General features: G+C 38.8%; 1 protein-coding gene across 1 annotated transcript in view; it reads right to left on the reverse strand.

Moving 5' to 3' along the window:
* Positions 1 to 10,694: 10,694 nt before the first annotated feature.
* lin52 (lin-52 DREAM MuvB core complex component) overlaps positions 10,695 to 17,162 on the reverse strand; it is a 29,861-nt gene continuing 23,393 nt past the window's right edge. Inside the window, exon 9 of the mRNA XM_057858758.1 lies at positions 10,695 to 12,723. Coding sequence (XP_057714741.1) covers positions 12,668 to 12,723 — 56 coding nt within the window. The 3' untranslated portion in view covers positions 10,695 to 12,667. The remainder of the gene's footprint in view (positions 12,724 to 17,162) is intronic.

Consider the following 17,162-nt stretch of genomic DNA (forward strand, 5'->3'; position numbering starts at 1 on the left):
ATACCAAAAGATCATCTCAATACTTCGTTATGTACCCTTTGTTGGCAATAATGGCGGCCAAACGTTTTCTGTAACTCTTCACAAGCTTTTCACACACTGTTGATGGTATTTTGGGCCATTCCTCCATGCAGATCTCCTCTAGAGCAGAGATGTTTTGGGGCTGTCGTTGGGCAACAGGGTCTTTCAACTCCCACCTCACCCCGTGGCGTCAAAATGATAACAAGAACGGGGAGCAAAAATCCCAGAACCACACGGGGGGACCTAGTGAATGACCTACAGAGAGCTGGGACCACAGTAACAAAGGCTACTATCAGTAACACAACACGCCGCCAGGGACTCAAATCCTGCACTGCCAGACGTGTCCCCCTGCTGAAGAAATTACACGTCCAGGCCCGTCTGCGGTTCGCTAGAGAGCATTTGGATGATCCAGAAGAGGACTGGGAGAATGTGGTATGGTCAGATGAAACAAAAATAGAACTTCTTGGTAGAAATACAGGTTCTCTTGTTTGGAGGAAAAAGAATACGGAATTGTACCATACCCGCTGTGAAGCATGGGGATGGAAACATCATGCTTTAGGGCTTTTTTTCTGCAAAGGGACCAGGACAACTGATCTGTGTAAAGGAAACAATGAATGGGGCCATGAATCGAGAGATTTTGAGAGAAAATCTCCTTCCATCAGCAAGGGCATTGAAGATAAGACGTGGCTGGGTCTTTCAGCATGACAATGATCCAAAACACACAGCCAGGTCAACAAAGGAGTGGCTGCGTAAGAAGCATTTCAAGATCCTGGAGTGGCCTAGCCAGTCTCCAGGTCTCAACCCCATAGAAAATCTGTGGAGGGAGTTGAAAGTCCGTGTTGCCCAACAACGGCCCCAAAACATCACTGCTCTAGAGGAGATCTGCATGGAGGAATGGGCCACAATACCAGCAACAGTGTGTGAAAAGCTTGTGAAGAGTTACAGAAAACGTTTGGCCTCCGTTATTGCCAACAGAGGGTACATAACAAAACAAACTTTTGGTATAAAACAAATACTTATTTTCCACCATGATTTGCAAATAAATTCTTTAAAAATCAAACAATGTGATTTTCTGGTTTTTTTTTTTTCCCACATTTTGTCTCTCATGGTTGAGGTTTACCCATGTTGTCAATTACAGGCCTCTCTAATATTTTCAAGTGGGAGAACTTGCACAATTAGTGGTTGACTAAATACTTATTTGCCCCACTGTAGGAAAGTCAATTAAATGCAATGACATTGTCGGCCACCTTATGCCCCCCCCCCTTAAGCCCCACGTATGGATACAGACCCCCTCAAGATTTAAAATAGGTGTTATTCAACTAGTTGTCAGTCGACATAACGTCACAAATGTTATGAGAATATTCTATAAAGGTTGAAAAGTTACCTAGTGTTGCTTTAGGTCAGGAAAATGTAATAGAATATTATTTTTGAAGTAAAGGCATTCATTTTGTCTTCATTGTTACTTACAACATGCCTAAAACAACTTCAAGGTAAATTGTGAAGTTAGTTGAAAAAACAACAACATTTATCCGATTAATTAATTGTCTAATTAATCGATTTTGAAAATAATCATTAGTTCCAGCCCTTTTGGAAATCTTTTTTTTTTTTTTTTTTTTTTTAATTTTGGATGAAAACTTTTGAATTTTACCGACGAAAACGACACATTTTTTTTGCATTTCGTCGAGGTAAACTAAACAAAGACGAACGCATTTTGTAATGACGAAAATATGACTCGGACTATTAAGTAATTTTGTCCAAAAGACAGACGAAAATTAAAACACTGCTTCAATGAGTAATAACAGTCAAACCTTACATTTATCATTTGAAACTAGGGCTGTCAAAATTATCGCGTTAACGGCCGTTAATTAATTTTTTAAATTAATCACGTTAAAATATTTGACACAATTAACGCATGCACTAAACGACCCGCTCGCACATTGCCTCAAACAGATTACAATGAGGCCGTTTATGGACATTAAGGGTGAAGAGAATGCCACCGGCCGCTTGGGGGCAGCGCCGTTCCATACTCATGTTATTTCTTTTAAACGTGGGAGAATTAGTAGTTGTGAGACGTTTATGCTGTATTCACAATGCAATGCAAATTGCTATTTGTGCTCCACACATATTTCGGTAAGTTTTCTTTCTTTTAATGGCAATTATGTGTCTCTTGTTGTATTTTGGGTAAGATATGTACAGATATATGTTATACAGTACAGATATGTTATACAATAAAGGCGAGTGGACAAAGGCGTTCTTTGGACCACGCCGTTTATTGGCATAAGCGTCTCCTTCTCAACAAACATAAGTATCGTTTAGTGAAAGCACAACAAAAATAATATTCCTATCTCTCCAAAAAAAAAAAAAAAAAAAATGTTCACAAAAAGAAAAGGACTTCAGTCTATAGTAATGAGGCCCTATTCTGACACACAGTTAAACAACAATGCAAAATAAACTTGCATTCCATATCAAAATAGCTATGCAAAATAAACGTAAAACTTACTTTGGTCACTCTATTTTTATTATTGTTATTTTTATTCCTCTTATTATTATATTAACTCTACTTTTGATTGAAAATTTTACAAATTTTATTAAAACAAAAACATGAAGAGGGGTTTTAATATAAAATATCTTTTAAGAACTACAAGTCTTTCTATCCATGGATCACTTTAACAGAAAGAATGTTAGTAATGGCATTTGTGGATTTATTGTTACAATAAACAAATACAGTCCTTATGTACAGTATGTTGTATGTATATATCTGTCTTGTGTCTTATCTTTCCATTCCAACAATAATTTACAGAAAAATATGGCATATTTTAGAGATAGTTTGAATTGCGATTAATTACGATTAATTAATTTTTAAGCTGTAATTAACTCCATTAAAAATTTTAATCGTTTGACAGTCCAATTTGAAACGCATGCATGACAGCCATTTAAGGTAGTTTGACTGCAGTAAAACAGACCTTCTAATGTGTTGTGACTCACTTGGCAGAGAGAGGGACGCATCAATGCTTTGTTGAGAAAGCAGTCTATACTGTCGAGGATTACGGCGCATTTAAATGCATGGCACAGTATTTATTTACTATAATACTGACCTCAGGTGCTCCACTCAGTTGGCATCCTTTGCATATATTACCATATAATTTTGAGCATACACCTGATAAAGTGCAAAATTGACTCATACGCAGAGCTGTGTGCACGCGCGCCGATCCACTAACAAAGTCGTAATTCACATCAAACATTTGGAAATGAGGCGCTGATTTGGAGGCAGGAACATATTGCCGATCCAATTAGTGCTGGGCCTGTTGAAAGTAATTAGGGCCTATTTAGTGGAAATTCCATTAATGAAGAAATCAATGTTATTAGGATATGCTAATGACACATCAGCCTGTTGGGATCCAGCCATTTATTAACATGGAAAGGGAGAGTGACGGTGTGGGCCATGTCACCCCCTCAGCTCTTATCAGCGCAGCTATCGATGTGTCTTGTTTGTTTGTTGATGAACGGCAAAACTCTATGGTTTGTGCTAATCTCCTGCCTGAGCATTTGTATGCAGTGGAGATTCAACCTAATAAAGCTCCAGATTAAGGGAAGATTTACAGTAGCTGGTGTGCATGGTCGTAGCCATCAAAGAGCATGCAGATTAAGAAGTAAACAGCTGCTGTGACTTTAGTTTTTAGATCACGCTAAAAAAACAACAAAAAATCTTGAATCAGAGCAAGAACAACATGGATGATGATGGAGTGTTGGTTGAAGAAAATCGAAGAGAAAGCTTCAACTTGATGACAGCAAGCATGTGGTGCAGAGTCAGGAAGCAGCAGAAAGCGCTCCATTGCTTTCCCAAAGATAGCACTCTCCCCCTTACAAAAACCCACAAGTTTCGCGAGGTCAGCAGCTTTCTCATGGCCCTACCGCAATTAATGGCATGTTTGCTAGCTACCCGTAGACATTGCTTAATTAGGCGAGTACTTGATTAATTTGCTCTAATTGACAGCTAATTTAAAGACTAGGGGGCACATCGGAATGACATTTGTTGGGGCTCCGGGGGTAAGGACAGAATCCACCCCCCTCAGGCTGTCTGCCTTCATGTGCATGAGCAGGTCTGCGGACACTGACCCAGTGTGACGTGGTGACAGGCAGGCACCAGCGTGTGCGCCATATTGATGGTGTCAGCACTGCATGTAGGGTGTACATTCATCAACATCAACAAGTGTCTGAGGCCATCAAGACAACAAGGTCAATTTGTAACTGGCTGTTAAGAGAAAATTTACTGTGAGGCCCAAAATTTGAGCCTGAGAGAAAGGGTGTAGGTTTTGTCGAAACAAGAGGTGGGTAGAGTAGCCAAAAATTTTACTCAAGTATAACCCCTAGCAAAAAGTATGGAGTCACCAGTGTACTTTTATAGAGCAAGTGGAGGGAAATAAATATAAAATCACTCCATTCTGAGGAAAAATATATGGAATCATGACAAACAAACAAAGAAATAACAATCAAAACACATCTCTAGTATTTAGTTGCACAACCTCTGGCTTTTATGACAGCTTGCAGTCTCTGAGAAATGGACTTGATGAGTGACAAACAGTATTCTTCATCAATTTGGTGCCAACTCTCTCTGATTGCACTTGCCAGATCATCCTTGCAGGTCGGAGCCTTGCTGCAGACCATTTCCCCCCCAATTTACACCACAGGTTTTCAAAAGGGTTGAGATCTAGGCTATTTGCAGGCCATGACATTGACTAGATGATCTTTCACCAAGGACTGCTTTAACAGTTTTAGCTCTGTGGCATGATGCATTGTCATCTTGGAAAATGACAAACATATTTTCATTTGAAGGGATAAGAAAGCTGTCCAAAATTTCAATGTAAACTTGTGCATTTTTTGAAGATTTAACCACTGCCATCTCCCCAGTGCCTTTGCCTGACATGCAGCCCCATATCATCAAGGACTGAGGGAATTTTGATGTTTTCTTCAGGCAGTCATCTTTGTAAATCTCACTGGAACGGCACCAAACAAAAGTTCCAGCATCATCAACTTGTCCAATGCAGATTCTTGACTCATCACTGAAAATAACCTTCATCCAGTCATTAACAGTCCATGATTGCCTTTCCTTAGCCCATTGCAATTTTGTTCTTTTCTGTTTAAGTGTCAATGGTGGTTTCCTTTTAGCTTTCCTGTATGAAAATCCCTTTTCCTTTAGGCGATTTTGCACTGTTCTGTCACATACATTGACTCCAGCTTCCTCCTATTTCTTCTTCATTTGTCTTGTTGTACATCTTCTGTTTTCAAGACATATGGCCTTTAGTTTTCATGACATTTGGATGTCTTTCTCAGTCTACCAGTATGTTAACTTTAACAACCTTGCCATGCTTTTTGTACTTGGTCCAGATTTTTGATAAAGCTGACTGTGAACAGCCCACATCTTTGGCAACAAGTGCAGCGTTACCTTCTTCAAGAAGTTTGATAATCCTCTCCTTGGTCTCAAGACACATCTCTCTTGTTGAAGCCAAGATTCTTGTGAATCCACTTGGTCCAGCAGCCCTCCAAGGTGTGATAACTGCACTGTTTTTAACTGCTGACTAACGAGCAGATCTAATCTGAGGCAGGATCCCAATTAAAGAAAGGAAATTGACTGGGTGTGTCTGTAATTTTTACTCAAAATGGAGTGATTCCATCTTTTTTTCCTCAGAATGAAGTAGTTCTATATTTCCCTGCAGTTGCTCAATAACAGTAACATTTACTGACCACCACAATGTTTTTTTTTTTTTTAAATTAATTTCTTTTAGTGTTTCTGAATGCCAAGGAGTTGCACTTTTGAACTAATACATCATTTTTTTCAAGTTTTTTTTTTATCTGAGTTTGTTTTACATAATAAAATGTCTTGAGTCAGTGCTCGTCCGAGATTGGCGATTCCAACTTTTTGCGAGGGGTTGTAAGAGTAGCGTTACTTCAAACTAATATTACTCAAGTAAAAGTAGTTATCCAAATAATATACTCAAGTACAAGTACAAACTTATTTGGTGAAAATAATACTCAAGTAATGAGTAATATTGTAACTGCTAACATTTTTGTGTGATTCTTTTTTCAACAATGGTGTATTTTTTGTTTTATATAAACCGTTGTTATAATGATACTGTTCGATAACGCATTACATAACTATACTAAGCCAAAGAAATACAACAAAAAGTCACATTTTTAGTAAAATTGGTAGTGTGTTCCCCACCTCCACAACATTGATGTATTTTTACACTACTTACAGTGGCTGCTGCTGGCTGAAAAAAACCTTCTAATATCCCTCCTCTTCAGAGGGCGCGGCATGTTGTCGACATGTTGTATTTCTGTCGGGGCTGTGAGAGCATGTGTGTGGGAGGGGGGTGGGTGTCAATTCATCAGCCAATCAAATGGGCGTTTGTGGAAAAAACGTGGACTGGCAGATTCAGCAAGTGAATATGGGTAAATGTAAGTCTGAACATAATGAAAATAATTCACTTAATAATGGTAGGGTCAATTCTAAACTTACATCATATGGGAAGACAATCTAAATGACCAATATAAATGAACTCATTATATAATGCAAATAAGGTTGATTAAAAGTTGGTGGGGACAATTTCAGCATCCTGAAAATTTGGTCGTGTTATGTCCCTACTGTCCCTATGCAAACCTACACCCTAGCCTGAGAGATATTTGGAGGGATTATTTATAATTTTCTTCCCCAAAGGTTCTCTAGCTCAGGGTAAAAGTATAGCTAGTCCAGAATAAACTCTTAACAGGACTGCAAAATGGGGTGCGAGGTAATACTGCGAATGTTAAAAATAAAAAAAGGATATATTTCAAAACTAAACCATTTTAAAGTAATCCTCCTGTATTTATACACACCTGAAAAGATTCGTCTAGGATCCTCTGTAGCTCCGTTGTCAATGCCGTTTTAATGTTGTCCACATCTTCAAAACGAGTTCTTTTGATGACTTCCTTGAGCTTGGAAAAAGGTAGGAAAAATGCTTTTCTCTGCTAGGAAATGTCAGATGCTCAGAGATGTCATGGTATTGCAGTCACAATTTGTCTTGCCACATCTCTCGGGTATTTTAGGATACTAAACACAGCCACCATGGCACGATTTCCTTGTAGAAGTCTGGGATTGAAATACGTACACCTTTTTTGGTATTAGTCGTTTTCCGATACATCTCGGAATGTGTTGCATTGTTAATTTTTTTTTTTTTTTTTTTTTACTCTATGCTTATTCTGACAACCAGCTGTTTGGTAATGGTCGATGCTATTAAAATTACTGAATTACATACTCACTTGTGAGAAAAAAAGTCTGTATAACCTGACTTATAATTATTCAACTGGTTTCAGAAATGGTTCATTTGAAAGCTAAGACCCTCCCAAATGATGTTGAATGTACAAAAATATATTTGTTTCACTGAAAAAAGATTTATCATTTAATGAAGACATGAAGGTCAAATTTTGGCAAGACAAAAGTTTTGTCGCCTTCAGATAGTAGTGTGAAAATTGAACAAAAAATGTACTTCAAATTAGGATGTCAAAATTATCGCGTTAACGGGCTGTAATTATTTTTTTTAATTAATCACGTTAAAATAGTTGACGCAATTAATGCACATGGCCAGCTCAGACAGATTTAAATGACAGGAGAGTGAAATACCCACTTGTTAATTGTGTTTTATGGAGTTTTGCCGCCCTCTGCTGGCACTTGGGTGCGACTGATTTTATAGGCTTCAGCACCCATGAGCATTGTGTAAGTAATTATTGACATCAACAACGGCGGGCCACTAGTTTATTTTTTGATTGAAAATTTTACAAATTTTTTTAAAACGAAAACATTAAGAGGGGTTTTAATATAAAATTTCTATAACTTGTACTAACATTTATCATTTAAGAACTACAAGTCTTTCTATCCATGGATCGCTTTAACAGAATGTTAATAATGTTAATGCCATCTTGTTGATTTATTGTTATAATAAACAAATACAGTCCTTATGTACCGTATGTTGAATGTATATATCCATCTTGTGTCTTATCTTTCCATTCCAACATTTTACAGAATATATATATAATTTACAGAAAAATATGGAATATTTTATAGATGGTTTGAATTGCGATTAATTGCGATTTATTCATTTTAAGGTGTAATTAACTCGTTTAAAAATTTTAATCGTTTGACAGCCCTACTTTAAATACAAAAATATGTTACATAACATAAGCGAATTAAGTAGTGGTGCTGTGAGATCCAAATTTAATATTTTGTAGGGGTACACGGTATCCATTTTTTCGAAACCGATACCGATATCGATACCTTTTTGCTCCTCAAGGCCGATACCAATACGATAACCAATAATATATATGTAATTTCTCAATGTATATTCACCTGAGTTTTTGAACACCTGTAGCTAAAAAATACTAGTGGTTGATTCAGCCTAGATTTGTCTTTGACAGAACCAGAATTTTCATGATGACATGACATTATTATAATGAGCAAAACAAAGACAATAACAAAACTTTGCATACTGGAAAAACAGGAGTGGAAACAAACGCACACATCCCAATCCGACACCGTGTCAAAAATATTATCAATAGGCCCGATAATATATAATGTTATCAGATTTATTGGGATGACGTCATAATTCCTATTATCGGACCGATAATTATCGTGCACCCCTAATATTTTGTATGACTTCCATGGGCTTGAAGAACTGCATCCATGCGGTTCGGCAAGGATTCATACAATTTATTGGTGGAGTCATCAGGAACATCAAAGAAAGCTGTCTCGCATGCCTCCCAGAGTCAACATTCTTGGGTTTCGACTTCCATGCTTCCTCTTTCATCGTACCCCAGACATGCTCAATGATGTTCATGTCTGGTGACTGGGCTGGCCAGTCCTGGAGGATCTTGATCTTCTTTGCCTTGAGGAACTTTGAGGTAGAGATTGAAGTATGCGATGGAGCGCCATCCTGCTGCAGAATTTGTCCCTTTTTATGGTTAGGCATGTAAGAGGCAGCTAAGCTTTGTTGATATTTCAGACTATTTATGTTGCCTTCCACCCTGCAGATCTCTCACACACCCAAACTGGATGTAACCCCAGACCATGATATTGCCACCACCAAACTTCACTGTTACCTTCAAACTTCTAAAATCAAGGGTTCAATTCCGGGCTGTGGCCTTCCGACACTGCTGGCTAAAAGTATGGGCACCCCTGCAATTCTGTCAGTTAATGCTCAATTTCTCTCAGAAAATGATTGCAGTTACAAATGCTTTGGTAGTAATATCTTCATTTATTTTGCTTGCAATGAAGAAACACAAAAGAGAATGGAGGAAAAAAATGAAATCATTATCATTTTACACAAAACTCCAAAAAATGCGCCGGACAAAAGTATTGGCACCCTCAGCACAATACTTAGTGGAACAACCTTTAGACAAATCAACTACGAACAACCACTTCTGGTATCCATCAATGAGTTTCCTACAATGCTAAGCTGGAATTTTAGACCATTCTTCTCTGGCCAACTGCTCCAGGGCTCTGAGATTTGAAGGGTGCCTTCTCCAAACTGCCATTTTCAGATCTCTCCACAGGATTCAGGTCTGGACTCAGTCTGGACTTAAAAAGTCTCGAGTGCTTTCTCTCATATCCATTTTCTTGTGCTTTTTGAAGTGTGTTTTGGGTCATTGTAATGCTGGAAGACCCATGACCTCTGAGGGAGACCCAGCTTTCTCACACTGGGCCCTACATTATGATGCAAAATTTGTTGGTTGTCTTCAGACTTCAAAATGCCATACACTCGGTCAAGCAGTCCAGTGCCAGAGGCAGCAAAGCAAACCCAAAACATCAGGAAACCTCCACCATGTTTGACTGTGGGGACCGTGTTCTTTTCTTTGAAGGCCAAGTTTTTTTCCCCTGTAAACTCTATGTTGATGCCTTCCCCCAAAAAGCTCTACTTTTGTCTCATCTGACCAGAGAACATTCTTCCAAAACATTTTTGGCTTCCTCCAGCCTGGCTTTTTATCTCTCTGGGTCAGAAGTGGGGTCTTCCTGGGTATCCTTCCATAGAGTCCCTTTTCATTCAGACGCCGAGGGATAGTACGGGTTGACACTGTTGTACCCTCGGACTGCAGGACAGCGTGAACTTGTTTGGATGTTAGTTGGGGTTTTTTATTCACCATCTTTCACACAATCTTTCGTTGAACTTTCTCGTCAATTTTTCTTCTCCGTCCACATAGTGCCATGGGCTTTACATTTATTGATTATACTGCGCACGGTTGGCACAGGAACATTCAGGTCTCCTCAGAGAGTTCTTTGGTCTTCTTTCTTTTCTCCATGCTCAATGTGGTACACACAAGGACAGAGGTCGAGTCAGCTTAAATCCATTTTAACTGGCTGCAAGTGTGATTTAGTTGTTGCCACCACCTGTTATGTGCCACACGTAAGCAACAGGTGCTGTTAATTACACAAATTAGAGAAGGATCACATGATTTTTCAAAGGGTGCCAATACTTTTGTCCGGCCCATTTTTTTGAGTTTTGTGTAAAATTATAATGATTTAATTGTTTTTCCATTGTCTTTTGTGTTTTTTCATTGCAAGCAAAATAAATAAAGATATTACTACCAAAGCATTTGTAATTGCAATCATTTTCTGGGAGAAATTGAGCATTATCTGACAGAATTGCAGGGGTGGCAATACTTTTAGCCAGCAGTGTATGTGGAGTTTGCAAGTTCTCCTTGTGCCTGTTTTTCACGGGTACTCTGGTTTTCTCCCAGATTCAAAACATTTGCTTAGTAGGCCAGTTGCATGCTAAAATGTCCGTTGAAGTGAATGTGAGCATTAATGGTTGTTTGTCTCTTTCTGCCCTGCGATTGGTTGGCATTATAGGAGTGGGAACCACTTGATACCTCACGATACGATATGCGATACTAAGCTTACGATAACGATGATCTCATGATATGGCGATAGATCGATTATCGAGACATTTGTCAGGAAATCAACCTAAGATAGTCTACAAAACAACTAATAAACAGAAAAACAAGCTTCTGTTGTGAATTGGAATGAGTTTACCAGTAATAGACATCCAATCCATTTGAACTGTGGAAAGTGGGAGAATCCAATTGTGGGGGATTGAGGGGGGCTTCCTCGGCATGCATATCAAAGGCTCTCGCGGCGCGAGACCGCGCCGATAACGTCAGCACTCGTACACGTCACATTGGGCGTGCGCAGCGGTGCTGCTAAAAATAAAAAACAACAAATATGGCGGAATGCCGGCTTTAATTGACTGTTTTAATACGATTTTTAAATTAAATATGTAGAATGTTTCCATTTTTGTGCCTCTTTGAACAAAAGAAAAATGCCATTGCTTCGAGTGGGCGGGTATATTTTTTTCCGGGCTTAGGGAGCTTGGTGGGGTCAAAGTGCATCATTCTCTGTCGCCCAGTAAATCTGCACTGCCCCCTACGGCCTGGCATGAATACTACATCGTTTACATGCGGAATTGCGACATTGTTCGAATGGAGACGCAAATGCAAATTTGAAATTTTTCGTATTCTCGGAGAGTCACTATGTAAATGGCAACAAAATATAAACCTGTGATTGATTCACTTTCCGGATAGGTTAGATGTACATATTTGAATAGCCCATATTGTTAACAAAACTATAACCTTGTGTTGTACGAACATGGATTGTCCTAACCCTGCGATGTAAAATGTTGCAACGTTAAAGTGAACGACTCTAGAATACACTCTAACAAGTGCTGTATATTCACTCCTATAAAAGAGACGAGCAGCATTTTAACCCCATTGGGCTGCTCCACCGAGACAGAGCATCTCTCTGTGGCCTGCTAAATCGTACAAATGATCTGTGTTGTTCAGATGGGTGACCTGGGTGGGTGTGGGAGGTGAAGTCACCGAAGCAGAGGCGGCCTCTGTCCGTGTGAATCGGAAAGACGATTGGGGGCTTATTAGAGGCCCGGGGAGAAGTGTAACTTGTTGGCAGCGAGCGGCCAGAGACTGAGCGACATCTCCAGCCGGGAACAGTCAGAGGCATTGTCTTACCTAATTATGGTCGACCAACTTCTTTTTGTTTCCCGTTCGGCATGCCTGTCTGATTCTCTTTTTGCCTGACCGCTCGCTCCGACAATGCTGAAGTGTGCTAATTAGAAGAGAAATGGTCCTAGTAATTATGTCAACTCTGATTAAAGGCGACAACAATGAGCAATATTATTTTTACGCAATGTTTTGTGTATAAGGGACCCCTCTTCCAAAGCTCATTAAAGGAAAAAGCGCTGCACCGGTGGCGCAGGCAGACGCTTCTTTCTTCGCTGTCTGCGCCAAGTTATTGCCTTAATTAAAGATTTTCTTTCAAACTCGGGCTAGGTGGAATTTGAATCACTTGACAGGCCTTTTTTCCATTTCCATTTTTTAATACCAAAACAAGCAGCAACATTTTACATCATTAAAACAGAGTATAAACAAGGATTGAACCAAGGCAGGCAGGTCTTCTATAGTTTGTGCAAAGTAAATTTTTTAAAAAGTACAGGTTCTCAGACCGTGGCCGGAGAAAGGTTTTCTCTATTACCAACTCATTTTTTCCTCATAGCTTCTTTTTAAATAGTACTGAACAATAGTTACTTATCGGGTTGGATTGAGGGAACTGTCACTTCTTTTGCCTCCCCAAGATGTTCAGGAACTTCCCTCTGGTCATTTCTCTGGCTGGAAAAAAAAAAATAAGAAAACTAAATTAAAAGCGTGAGGGAAAATAGACAAGTTTGTACTGAGTAACTTTTGACAATCTGCGATCAACATTAGCCTGCAGCTCCATCTATTCTTGAGTCGCACCATTAGTGATGCAAAGCATGAATTTAATACGAGCGGTGTCACGTTGGGAAGGTAATTTATACAAACATCTGTTCACTCACAACACGGTAAACAACATAAAAAAAAAGGAACCTTGTGATTCGCTTGATCGCCCAAGCGCTCCGATGTTCTCGCGCGTGAACATTACGTATGTATGCAAAGCATCGAGATAAGAGAGCAGAATACTAAGAGGGAAAATGTCTCTATTAACTTGATTGCGACACTAAGATCATGTGTGAGATAAAATACAGACAGGTCTAGAAAAGGCAATGCTGTGGTATTTGCCATGTGGCAAAATGGATTTTGCCATGTGGCATTTTTTTTGCCATGTGGCAAAATGTATTTTGCAATGCGGCAATTTTTTTGCCAAGTGGCAAACTGTATTTTGCAATGATTTTGCCATGTGGCAATTTTTCCTTGCCATGTGGCAAAATGTATTTTGCCATATGGCAATTTTCTTTGCCATGTGGCAAAATGTATTTTGCCATGTGGCATTTTTTTGCCATGTGGCAAATTGTATTTTGCCATGTGGCAATTTTTTTTTGCCAAGTGGCAAAATGTTTTTTGCCATGTGGCATTTTTTTTGCCGAGTGGCAAAATATGTGGCAATTTTTTTGCCATGAGGCAAAATGAATTTTGCCATTTGTCATTTTTTTTTGCCATGTGGCAAAATGGATTTTGCCATGTGGCAATATACATTTTGCCATGTGGATATGGCATTTTTTTTGCCATGAGGCAACATGTATTTTGCCAAGTGGCAAAATATATTTTACCATGTGGAAATTTTTCTTTGCCATGTGGCATTTTTGTGCCATGTGGCATTTTTTTGCCATGTGGCAAAATGGATTTTTCCATGTGGCATTTTTTTTTTGCCATGTGGCAAAATGTATTTTGCCATGTGGCATTTTTGTGCCATGTGGCAAAATGAATTTTGCCATGTGGCATTTTTTCTTTGCCATGTGACATTCTTTTTGCCATGTGGCGTTTTTTTGCCATGTGGCAAAATGTATTTTTCAATGTGGTATTTTGTGCCATTTGGCAAAATGTATTTTGCCATGTGGCAATTTTTTGGGCCAAGTGGCAATATAGATTTTGCCACGTGGCGTTTTTTTTGCCATGTGGCAAAATGGATTTTGGCATTTTTGCAGGCCATGCATGTCCATGCAATTGACAGCTATGCACGTCCAAATTTTACATTCCTATTAAAATTCATAATTAAATGTGTGGCTGTGATTTTGCCACATGGCAAAAAACTGCCACATGGCAAAATATATTTTTGCCACATGGCAAAAAAATGCCAAAAATGGCAAATACCACTTTTCATTCTCGGCCCTGCTGACCATTTACGGCCCTTTCACACTAGCGTCAGCCCAGTGTGTAGGGCGCAAAACGGGAGGAGCCACGCAGCCTGACGTAGACGCTGTCAGGAAGGGAAAAGTGGCAAGCATATTTACAATTAGGGTTGAAGCTATTGATTATTTTAGTAGTTGATGAATCTATTAACTATTTAGTTTGAATAATTGAGTAACCGGATTAGGAACACATAATGCGTTGCAGAATAAATTTTAGGAGCTGTAAACAAAGGCTTGCGAAGATTGAACAAAAATATAACATAAAACGTACATATGCAGTATATTTTTTCCTTTTGGCAATGCAATTGTATTTCTGGATTATTTTGTTACTTTTTCGCCATTAAAATAAATTTTTTAAAAAATTAATTCCGATCCTCTGAAAAATGGCGCAACTGGCCCAACTTCACGTTCACCTTATCGGATACATCCCTAATAATTACAGTAAATAGATTTAAATACAGTAATTTACAGTATGCTGTATGTGAAGTATCTATACAATATGTAAATGCATGTAAATAATTACTATTGACTTTTTTTTTTTTTTTTTTTTTTTTTGAGGGGATTGGGGGACATACTATATATACTGTATATACTGTATATGTATAATATTTTTCATTTTTCGTGTGGGGTTTTGGTCCCTATTAACCGTGAAAATGAGGGATACGGTAGTGGTAACTTGAGTCATGGGAACTCCAACTTCTGGCAACACTACACCAAACAATTTATTCAGATTTTGATCAAATATTTCTATTTTTACATGTGACTTTCTTTAGTATCATCAAAGAGCCCGTAGAGCTTCCCTCCAGGTACTGTCATCACTCTACGTTCAAGATGTGAAAAAGCTCTGCGCTGGTGCTTTTATGAGCTACCGAGATGGAATTACCTCGGTGACTTCATTTTGCACATCACACAATATAAATGCACAGGGCATCAGATTACAAAACGACATTAAACAGAATGTCATCCACACAACTAGTCTGCTGCTAAAAAAGACCCCCCTCCTTTTCCTAATGAAAAAACTGGGCCCAATTGGTAATTCTGATGAGGCGCCGAGTATGGAATAACAATGGCGCTCGTTCTCACGTCACCTTGAGGCGTCTGCCATTGGGTTAAAGACGACGCTAATTCAAATGCCACAAATTAATTTCGCACTTTGCCATCTTCTCTCATCGCTCGAACATCTGGGGCGCAGCTGGGCGCGGGCAGGACACGTCTGATTGAAACAGTCATCAAAATGGTTGAACGCAATTACACTGGGATGACCCCGAACCTGCTCTTTCGTATTGGTAGCGGTTATGCTTTATAACTGTCCGCAGTAGATTTCATTTATAATGTGATCACTCTAGCCTCTCGTCTTTTCTTGAGCTTCTGATGAACGTGCCACGCCTACAGAGGCCCTCCGAACCCCCCTGGCCACTGGGAGTCTCATTAATTACAACTCACCGCATAAATTGGTGCTTTCTGTTCTCATGTGAAGAAACTACAGTGGTATGAAAAAGTATCGAAACCTTTTGGAATTTCTCACATTTCTGCATTAAATCACCATCAAATGTGATCTTTGTCAAAATCACACAGATTAAAAAACAGTGTCTGCTTTAACTAAAACCATCCAAACATCGATAGGTTTTCCTTTTTTAATGAGGATGGTATGCAAACAATGACAGAAGGGGGGAAAAAAGTAAGTGAACCATCACATTTAACATTTCGTGGCCCCGCCTTTGGCAGCAATAACTTCAACCATCGCACCTCGCACATCGATCAGGACTAATCTTGGCCCATTCTTCTCTACAAAACTTCTGCAGTTCAGTCAGATTCCTGGGTAGGCTGGCGTGAATCGTTGTCTTTAGGTCATGTCACAGCATCTCAATGGGGTTCAAGTCTGGACTTTGACTTGGCCACTCCAGAACATGTATTTTGTTCTTCTGAAACCATTCTGAAGTTGATTTACTTCTGTGTAAATCATTGCCTTGTTGCAGCATCCATCCTCTTTTTAGCTTTAACTGTCTGACAGACGGCCTTAAGTTTTCCTGCAAAACATCCTGATAAACTTTTGAATTCATTCTTCCAATAATGATTGCAAGTTGTCCAGGCCCATGAGACAGCAAAACAGCCCCAAATCATGATGCTCCCTCCACCATGCTTCACCGTGTAGATGAGGTGTTGATGTTGGTGAGCTGTTCCATTTTTCCTCCCCACACGACATTTCGTGTTACTCCTAAACAATTCAACTTTGGTATCATCAGTCCACAAAATATTTTGCCAAAACTTCTGCGGAGTTTCAAAGTGCCTTTTTGTGAACATTAAACGAGCAACAATGTTTTTTTAAGACAGCAATGGCTTTCTCCGTGGAGTCCTCCCACGAACACCATTCTTAGCCATTGTTTTACATATAGTTGATTGTGTGCACAGAGATAATGGACTAGGCATGTGCCGGTATGAGATTTCGACGGTACGATAACCGTGAGCAAAAATACCGCGGTTTCACGGTATTGCAATTATAGCTCCAAAATTTTGAGATGTATGGGTTTAAAGAAAAATAAAAATTAAAAAAGTAAAAATAAAAAAAAATAAAAAACTTTTTTCCATTGAACAGGTTTTTTTTTTCCAGAACATATTTGCAAATTGGAACATGAATATAATGTGAAAATAAATTAATGTGAAAATAAATAAATTAACAAAAAATAACAAATATTTTATATAAAATTAAAATAAATAGAACCTAGACTATACCCACAGCCAGAGCTCAAGTTGCTCAAGAATAGAGCAAGAACAAAATAATTGCTATAAAAAAGTAAGAACACTTCTAAATAAAATTAAAAATATATACTGTATGACTTTTTTTGAGGGGAGAAGCTGAAGTTTCGCCATTTTCAGCCACTGTGTCAACTCTCTTCTACATGATGTCATGCCTTTGTGTTAAAAAGAACAAAGAATTCATAAGTT

The sequence above is a fragment of the Corythoichthys intestinalis genome, chromosome 15, assembly GCF_030265065.1.
Source record: "Corythoichthys intestinalis isolate RoL2023-P3 chromosome 15, ASM3026506v1, whole genome shotgun sequence".
Lineage (NCBI taxonomy): Eukaryota > Metazoa > Chordata > Actinopteri > Syngnathiformes > Syngnathidae > Corythoichthys > Corythoichthys intestinalis.